At 30.8% G+C, this 10,521-nt stretch overlaps 1 protein-coding gene across 1 annotated transcript in view; it reads right to left on the bottom strand.

Moving 5' to 3' along the window:
* Positions 1 to 10,364, bottom strand: part of LOC142323930 (pre-rRNA 2'-O-ribose RNA methyltransferase FTSJ3) — a 54,327-nt gene extending 43,963 nt beyond the window's left edge. The window contains exons 1-3 of the mRNA XM_075364302.1: positions 10,204 to 10,364; positions 7,652 to 7,804; positions 5,911 to 6,057 (exon numbers count right to left, since the gene is read on the bottom strand). Of these exons, the coding sequence (XP_075220417.1) occupies positions 5,911 to 6,057; positions 7,652 to 7,804; positions 10,204 to 10,270 (367 nt within the window). The 5' untranslated portion in view covers positions 10,271 to 10,364. The remainder of the gene's footprint in view (positions 1 to 5,910; positions 6,058 to 7,651; positions 7,805 to 10,203) is intronic.
* Positions 10,365 to 10,521: the final 157 nt, after the last annotated feature.

Here is a 10,521-nt window from a genome sequence, read left to right as displayed (position 1 = left end):
GACTCCTCCCAAATATATAGTTCCTCCATGATCTTCCTAGCAAACATTGCTACAGCCGTCCAATTTTCCACATTTTCCATCATGATCTGCTACAGTTCCTCTAGGAGGAACATTTTCTTTCTATCTTTGGTATACAATATTTCCCTCCTCACATCCTAAAATCAGAGGCAGCAAAAGAAGATGTGATATTCTGTCTCTTCCTCATCTTCACACACCAGACAACAAGCAGAGTGATCGAGCCTAAAAAGGTATTCTCTAAACCCACTGTGGCCCACTAGAAACTGTATGAGGTAGTAATCCAGCAAGCCATGGGCATTCTTGCACCAACCCCTCTGGTCCCCAATTATGCAGTGTGTTCATTGGCCCCTTTCACTAGTGTCCCACTGCATCTCCCATTCTCTCCTCAATTCTTCCGTAATGGAACTAGCCACTCTCGTTTTTTCCGCATGTGTTGACACCCCTCGCTCCTTTATCTTCTTTCTGCAAATAATCTCCAGATAGACAGGTAATACTTCTGCCAACACTTCCACAGCCTTGTGTGAAACCGTACAATAAGCAGCTGTAATAGATACAACTTCTTCTGTGTAGTGATTCAAGGGCAAACCTTTATTTGCCGTATCTTGTGACCCCTCCCCAGATCTCAGTACCATAAAGGAACACTGAGTATATCACTCCAGACAGCAGCCTCCTTCTCTGCTGCCTCAGTTCCCTACTGTTCAACAGTAATCTGGCAACCAGCCACATCACCTTTTCAACCTTCAAGCAGACCTCCAAGACATGGGTGCCAAAATCGCCATCTTTGAAACTATCCTTTGGCCCTCAACACAATCTTCAATACTGGACTTTATTTGGTTGTTGTAATCACAACCTCCATTTTATCTGGAGTCATAGTTAACTCGGACTCACCATCTAGGTTTTAATTGCCGCATATGAGTCTTGTATCTGAGCAGTGGACTCTCTCGGGGTATTCAACTCAACCACAAGGGCCAAGTTGTCTGTGTAACCTATGACAGTGACACCAGGCAGTAGAGGAATCCAAAATACTCCTTCATACACTACATTCCAAAGGGTGGGTCCAAGGACCGGCCCTTGAACTCCTGTGCACTCAATGAGATAGGAGAGAATCATCCTTCTCAAGTATGGAGGGACAACACATGGAGGGAAATTTGAAACTGGGACTGCTTTGGAATCAGGTGATAAAAAATAAAATGTATATCAATGTTTTAGTAAAATTTACTTTTTTAAAAATTTCTAATTAGTTTTATAATAAGACAGCAATGAATATTAATTAAGTCAAAATGAGATTGAAAATCATTAGACTTTACTCTTACAAGTGAAATTAAGTTAATAATTTTAAGTAAAACAATAAATCTATTTCATACATTTTTAAATTATCTAAAAAACTCAAGTGTAAAACATAGTTATATATAAAATATAATTCTCAAGTCTCACTTGAGAATTATATAAATAATATAAATAATGACTAATAATTAAAATATAATAATGTGTCTTTAAATAATTACTGTTATGGCGTTTATGATTTAGACGTTTAGACAGTCTTAAAATCTAAGACAATACATAAAAAGTAAGACAAATAAATAAAAATTTAAAATTAAAGTTTTATCCATTTTTAAATTAACTGTTCTTTCATTTCAGCAGTAATTTTATATAAATATTTTAATTTTTTTTATAAAAATTTTTTATAATAATGATTTTAATCTGATATTTTTATTGGCTTTCAACTTATTGCTACTTAAAAATTATAAATTATACAAATAACATTAGTATTAAGTTAAATTTTAAGTGTGTTAATTTTTTAAAAGTGTTATGAGTGTTTACTAAATAATTTGAAATGCCTGATTATTCCTCTGACAGTTTTGCATTTGTGTGAGTATTTTCCTTTTCAGATAATGTATATGTAACCCACCGGGTTGGTGTAGTGGTTAACGCGTCTTCCCAAATCAGCTGATTTGGAAGTTAAGAGTTACAGCGTTCAAGTCCTAGTAAAGCCAGATATTTTTACATGGATTTGAATACTAGATCGTGGATACCGGTGTTCTTTGGTGGTTGGGTTTCAATTAACCACACATCTCAGGAATGGTCGAACTGAGAATGTACAAGACTATACTTCATTTACACTCATACATATCTTCCTCATTCATCCTCTGAAGAATTACCTAAACGGTAGTTACCGGAGGCTAAACAGGAAAAAGAAAGAAAGATAATGTATATGTATGTCCAGTAACAGTTTTTGGATTAACTTTCGTTAGTACTTCCTGTTGAGGTAATATTAGAATATCACTGTATGCTGGATAAACATAAGAAGGAGATGGACCTTGAGGGTGAAGAAAACTTACTTCCACTTCTATAGTTTCATTTGTAGATAATACACAAGCCAACCACCGAGCACCATTATAAATGCATATGACAAAACCTTTTATATCAAAATTTTCAGGAAAAACAACTTCTGTTTAATGCAAAACTTATGCATTTTCTTCGTTTCCAGAAATAATTTTTAATACATCCTTTTCTTACTACTAAAAAATCATACAACACCTGGGATCGCCACCCCTTTTGCTAAACGAGGTGCTAAATACTTTTCTTCTTTCTGATATCCTTCATTTGAAACAAATATGAAATTCATATTTTTAATATTTGACCGAGCCCAATCATAAAGCTGACTTGACTGTTATTTGATCTTGGTATGGGCATTGTGAACCTGCTTTTGATGATAATCCTTTAAGAGTATCACCAAGACTATAACTTGCACTCTTGCCATATGATGTGGCAAAGAAATGCCATTCTGCCTTGGCACCAAAGTCATCCTTATGATATGTTAAATTCACAAAATTTTTACGATTTTTATATTGTGCTGTTGAGCCATCTGAGAAGTAAACTAGTTGATTCACAATATTATTAAAAACTGAATTACTTTTTTCCGAAAAAGGTGAACTGATATTGTGTCATGCTTAAGGCAGTCCAACATAACTAAATTATAATTTAAAATATCTGCAAATTCTTGCCTTTTAATAAACAGCGAAAGGATGAATTGTACCTTACTGATTGTTCCAGTGAAGCCCATGGGCTTCATGTTATAGCACAAATGAATAATTTTCAGTAGTCACATAATGCGATAAAGATTCCGGGTTCAATTACAGTTTTTTTTAATTTTTTATGAAGTTTGACTGCTGAGAAGCAACAAATGAATGGTGAATGAGAACTGATCATTTTTCAATAAACATCTTAATAAAATTTTCTGTTCTTCCCTATTGTTTCTAAACTTTAACGATCAGCTGATATCCATTACTTAAAGTTATTTTGTCCACAGAATTTTCTACAAATATTGAATTTGAAATGATTTAATATTATCAGAATCTGGAAAATTCTTACACTCACCAAGATAACAAAATCTCTTGAAGTGGATTACAAATAATTTTGCCACACAATGTTTATAAGAAGTTAAATGATTACTACACTTTTTTTTAAAATAATTTAATTTACATCCTTCAAACATTAATTTTACATTCAGATGGGTAACACATGCACACATGCATACACACACACAATGAGTTTCACTGTCACCTGCTAAAACACAATTTTTAGGACGTAAAGTATCAAAGACAGAAATCCCAATTTTAATACCTGTATGAGTTTCTTTCAAGTGTTGATGTATCTCTTTCAGATTAGCCAGCACTAGTCTTTTTGGAACTTGAATGTTTCCATAAGGTGATTTGATTGTGACACTTTTTTGCCTGTCATTACACGACTTACATCATCTGGTTTATAAAATGCCTACATACATCCAACTATGTTTTGATCCAGATGCTTTCCAGGTTTTGGGCTCAGTGATGACAGAATCCCTTTTTCTTTAATTAGTTGTTTTGCCAGTCATAATATAATTGGAGTTCTGGGAATTCATCTTGCACTTTATTGATGCTCCAACTTCGTGGAAGAAGAGTAAGAATTGTTATTTTAAGACTTCTATCCATTATACAATTAAATTTTTCTTTTAACTGTACCAACATTTTGATAACAGATTCAACTTGAGATGAAGTCTCAGAGTTTTTACTAGCTACATTGAATATTTTTCCCCTCACTGATGACTCAATTTTTGCAATCTTTTTGTCAGGATATAATTTCTGTATTTTACAGGCAATTCCCCAATACTCACTAAACTCTCACTGAACCTGTCTAATATATAATTCGTTTCATCATAAAGAGCTTCTTCACCATCCTCTGCTTCTTCTTCTTCAGAAGCTTTATTACTAATATAGAGGCAAGTTTTTTCTAATCACTTTCTAAAATTGGACTTTTTTCTGTCAAATGACAACACTTTCCATAAATTCTTAGTAACATTATTATGACCCACTACTTGAAGTGGATTACAATTGCTATTGTAAAAGGTTGCCATACTTCAGAAGATACCTAACTAAAGAAAACTACGTAACTACACAAACACTTAGCAATCAATAAACACACTGAATATCTTGATTTCAGGCACGCATATTTACATAGTGCTCCTGCTTTTTTACCTCATGTTATTCCACAAATTATTTGTGGAATTATTTCCACCCATCAGACAGTACTACCAGCTTCAGCTTTTATTTCTTTTACCTGTTAAATTATAATTTAAATTTGAACAGTCCTTGTAAAAGGATAATCAATCTATCCCAACATAGGGATGCGAAATTTGGGCTCCACTGAAGAAAAAACATGAGGAAAATCCCTTACCATGTTTGAGAATAAAATTCTATAGAAGATATTTGTTTAATCAAACAGGAAGGAAGTTGGAGAATAATGAAAAGCTCTCATCAGAGGGTTTTCTTTTTGTCAGTAGTATAAGAATTCAAATATTATAGCAACAACAAAACTAAGAAAGTTTCATTGGGCAGAACATTTAATAGAAAGGAAGTAGGATACTATGCTGAAGAACTATGTAAGGAGAAACAAGAAATGAAAAGACAGTTACGAAGACCAAAGCTCAGGCTGTAGGACCAGATGAAGAACATTTAACATTATGGAGCTAGCAGAAATAGGTTCATTTTCAAGGGCAAGAACCAACTTTGATTTATTTAACCAAAACAGTAAAATCCCTTTCTTGTCATTTCATTTCAAGTGGAACTACCAATAAATTCACTGCTTTACACCCCTATACACCCTACACCTGGCTTTCAATGATTTTCATGTATGTAATTAAGGTGCTAAAAAACAATAATAGTTAGTCAACCTGACATGAATTATCAGTTAACCCCTAAAAATGATATCATTCTCAGAAACAAGCATAACATGCCACGTTTAAAGAAAAGTGAAAAATAAACAGATATCAGATTGCTTTCTTCACTGTACTTAAAATGCAACAGCACATTAGCACATCAAATATATCATAATGCAGATAATAGTCAGCCCTACAAGTAGCATTCATTATGTTCAACCCACAAACAGGCCACAAATAATGAATATCATACATAATATTTGCATATTATGATACAGGAAGAAAGAAAAAATTTAATTTCACAAATGAGGAAAATGTAGATACTCATTTCATTTATGATTAATATAATGATAAAACTCTTAACTAGTGGCACTTGCATCTCATAATGTTTTACATATGTCACAGCAATAAGAATTACTGGAACTTACAATGAAAAGCAACAATCTGCATTTGCTTTCTATATAAAAAATATTTTTTAGGTATAGTTATTTTGGAAATGAAGAAGAGATAAAATACCAACAAGTGACTGACAAAACTAATATCAGATTTCTATAAGAAAATAAAACATAACTTGTTAAAAAAATAAAATTCTGTCATGAGTAATAATAAATAAATTTTAATTATAACTACTTATTCTTCAAAAATCAATAAAGAGAGTACCATTTTATGTTCTGAAATAGAATAATATAGTGACATACCAACATTTGGTGCACCGTCATGAAGTATGACATCTGCTTTCCAAGACTGAAGTTCTTTAGTTAATGCTTGTTTACATTTATCTGATGTGATATCTTCTTGAAGTGATATACAACCAGGTATAGTCTTTATTGGAAACAAATCGACACCTAATTACAAAAAAAAAAATGCAACACTTCTAAACACTACTGCTCATTTTTATTTTTCTAATAAATATTCTCTTAAAAAACATTTATGAAACAACCAGGAAAACAAAACAAACATGTGTTTATCTTAAGTAGCCTATTGAATAATAAAATGAATAAATACAGTAATAAATGTAAAAAATTACATCTGAAATTAATAAGTTTCATAGCGAGTAAAATACTTCTATGCATTATAATTTGAGAAATTACGATAATTTTATCATTTAAAATAATGTTTTATATCTAACACGTTTTAAGTGAATAATAAAAATTAATCTAAGGAACCATAATATTAGCTGATTTTTTTTGTACAATTACAATTTTTGTAATAAGGGAATAATAATCACAAACACAGTTACAAATCAATCTAAATTACTTTAATTTAAACTATACTAACAATTTTTTTTAATCAAGAAAAAATATATCAATAATGGAAGGGTATCCCTAGTTTTACATTTATAGAAATTAAAAAAAAAAAACTTATATCAAACAAAATCCATAAATACTTTAACTTGCTATTTAAAAATAATTACAATTCTAGGAAAAAATACCCATTAGAAAATGTTAAGTATGCACGCCACCACATTGTTTTAATTTTAATTTCAATATTGTCATAGTGTTGGTTTAAAAAAATATTTACTTTAAACAGAATTACATATATATTAGTAGGAAGTTTCTGTTTATAGAACTTTAAAAAACATGACCTGCACAGTGACAGTATAGAAAAATTGTTGGAAGAGTTATTTAAAATAATATGAGTAAACAACACATATCACACGATGGGATATATGATAACAATCAGCCAGAAATACAAAGTAGTTTTAATACAGGATTTCAGGACTCCAAATCAAAGGCAAAGTGTTGCAGCTATTTTAGCTAATTGTAGGCAAACCACAAATATAACATTATAATTGGCAGTAATTTCAAGAGAAAAAAAATTGATATACCAATTCTCATTTTCTATGGTTTATATATATATTTCATATCAGAAACCTTTTAGATGCCACTCAATATTACCTTGCTCTAAGTCTAAGTCTAAGAGTTTGGTCACATAAATCTGCCGTAAAGAAAGATTTTATTTAATAGATTGAGGTGTTATTTTGTTATTTACTTGGTGATTGTTATGGGAGATAAAGCTACTGGTAATGATGAAATTTTGGATAAATTACACAAAAGGGTAGAGAGATAAATCTGAAACTGATGTAAGCTATAATGAAGATTCTTTATAAGCCGAATTTCAGAGTTTTAATAAATTATCATTATATTACCAAATTATTTCTCATTCCTTCTATTTGCTGAAAAGAGTATGGAATTTAAACTAAATATGAATTAAAAAAGAATATTTCAAAAATTAATTCTATTAACTAACATACATTTACTGTTAAGCATTTTTAATAAAGCTCTGAATGTACTAAAAACAGGCAATACTAGGGAAAGATCATGTAATTATGTACCTGACACTCAGTGTTAAGCCCATTTCAAAAACATAAGGTAGTTAATATTACACATAATCTTTAATTTTAAAGAAATTTCAGTAAATAAAAAATACACAACTTACCTACTACAATACTTGATACGGGCATATTTTGTTTTGCAACCTGCATCCATCCTCCTGGTGCAGCACATAGATCAATAAGTACTCTAGAACGCTGTAAAAAGTTGAACTTTCTATTTAACTGTATTAATTTAAAAGCTGCACGAGATCTAAAACCTGCAAATAAATAAATAAACAAACATTAACAAAAGACTAGATAACCTACAGGCTTACTGTGAAGTCAATCAAAAAGAACCCAACTAAACAGAACAATGTGGGCTGTCATTTTATTGCACATCACACCAAGGATAGACTGGATCTACAGGTCATAGCATCCTCACAACAGAACTCTGTAGCAGAACTCTAAATGAAAATGAAAACATACGGAAAAGAAGGAGATTGTAATAAAAGACAATCTACCTACATGTAAAAACACAAGAAAGACAACTTCTCCAAGGATATAGTTTAAGGCCCTTACCAGGTATTAATCCTTCTGATAATTCTTCAGATCAAGATTTTCATTCAGGATGAGTGTAGTACATTACGATTGATAATTTTTGCACTGTTTATATTTATATGTATGCTGTTTTGAGTTATTATTTCTCCTCCAATAATTAAAATCTCACAAGTACTAACTGAGCCTAATAAATTTGTCAGCCAGACTTCCAATTAACAATCTAAATATTGGTAAATATTTAAATAATAACATAATTGTTCCAGTTTCTAACTGGCAGAAGAAAAAATATGTAATTCAATAACCCAAATGGTTTCAGTTGAGAGTTACAAGACTTGGAACTCAAGAAAAGTTTAGACAGGGGGGTAAGGTCCTTCTCTCTGATGGTTTCTTAATGGCTGTATTATGGTGTTTAGTTTAGTTACTTACAAAAAATAATATATTGATGTTTTTTAAATCTATAAAAATAGAATTTATGTTTATATTCTCATTTACCTAACTTTGGATAGTATTCTTTTTGAAATCGATAACAGAAGAGAGATTTTATCGATTAGCCAGGGCAAAGTGACTGTTAGCTGGCACAAAAAAATAATCTACATGAACTAAATGCCTTAAATATGGAAAATAATCGAAAATACACTATTTTCACTGTTAATTTGATTCTAATAATCAGTCTTAAAGTTTCAAATATACTTAAATATTTTTGAAGCATGTTACTAGTAGTATTTGATAAGGCAATACAAAAATAAAGAAGACGCCATTTTTACAGGAAAAGTCTTTTTTATTTCTCAATGTAATCTTCTTTCAAGTCTACACTTAATCCAAAGATGCTCAAATTTCTCAAACCTGAATAATTTATCAGTCTTCAAAATAAAAGGAGTTTTGACAATAATTTCCACATTTTGAAATCTCTTTCCAGAAAATCACTTTTTCATATTTGTTTTTCTGGAGGTTCAAAATCTGTCAAATAGGGAATATGGAAGAATTTTGTTGGAAAATTCAAACAATTTTGCAGCTGAATTCACAGAATTAAATGATGCACTAACTACATGAAAAATAGGCTTCTTTAATGTCAAATAAAGTTGTCTTTTTTCTTCAGTTAGATCATCCAGCAATGTTGCATAGCCAAATATTGCCTACTTATAGTTTTATTCTTCTCTAGAAGAATCAATTAACATTAATGTTACAATTATCCCAAAAGAAGTGGCAACACCTTTCCCACTGATGGAATTGTTTTTTTCTTCTTTAGAGAAGTTCCCTGACTATAACCTACTCGTTTGACTGTTCCTTGATTTCTGGTTGGTAGTGATGTACCCAACTTTCATGAACTGTTATGAAATAGCACAAAAGTTTCTTTCACCCTTAAAAGTTAATTGGAACATTCAACGTCATTTAAGCTCATATAACCATTCAAAAAAGGTAAACCACTTGTAAACTGGAAATATAATGAATGTTTGTTCACCACACAAAGTATTTTTTGTCCATCATTTATGAATCATATATTAATAGACTCAAACCCTGCCAACAACAGAAGTTTGAAATATATGGCTGAAACTAGATGAATGTTAGCACAGATTGGGGAAATTACGAATGACTAAATAATGTTATTTCTGATTTTGTATGAGCTTACCAAACACCCCTATTAGTTAATTGTTCACTAATATAAATGCTGTTATATTTTGTACAAACATCCAAAGATTATCTTTAAAATAACTAAATAATTTAAAGTTATTTTAATTAAAATAATTTAAAATTATTAGTTTACAGAACAGGATATATTTATTAACACAGATAAATTACAAACATGGCCGAAACAACTTTATTTGGATACGTTTAATACAATCTGCAACAATCAAAATAACCCCATTATTTGTCAATGTTCTTTCGGACCTAATTCTGCGACTCGGAAATTCATACAATTTGAAAGTCGATTACAGGTTTCTATAGTAGTGTTATCACGTTTTGTCTTGCAGCATAACGAATTAATGTGCATTTAACAACAAATTATTGAACTTGGACTTAATAGTTTCAAGTAATCTCTGAACTCATTGAAACAAATTTTATAATGGCTCACTTACGTTATTCCCCCTTTTTCGTACAAATTATATAACCTAGCGCTTACCTGTTTCTTTGGCAAGATGATAAAACTTATCACGTCTCTGTTTACCAGTTTTTGCCTTTTTGCCCATTTTTTAAATTAACTTTCAAATGTGCAACACGTGAACCTAAACGTTATAACCATAAAATTTCAAAGTTCACGAGTTGTAGAACACGATCCTAAATGTCAATTCAAAGACATAAATTAAAATTAGTCGTTAACGCCTCCTAGCGGCAGTAATATAGTGATGTTTTAAGTTATGAAACTTGAAATAAAATTCAAGTTTGTATGTACACTTAAAACAGTATTTTACAAATTCGAGATCTGTTAAAATAATCATAT

Source organism: Lycorma delicatula, chromosome 4, assembly GCF_047948215.1.
Source record: "Lycorma delicatula isolate Av1 chromosome 4, ASM4794821v1, whole genome shotgun sequence".
Classification (NCBI taxonomy): Eukaryota; Metazoa; Arthropoda; class Insecta; order Hemiptera; family Fulgoridae; genus Lycorma; species Lycorma delicatula.
This window is presented reverse-complemented; position numbering and strand designations above follow the sequence as displayed.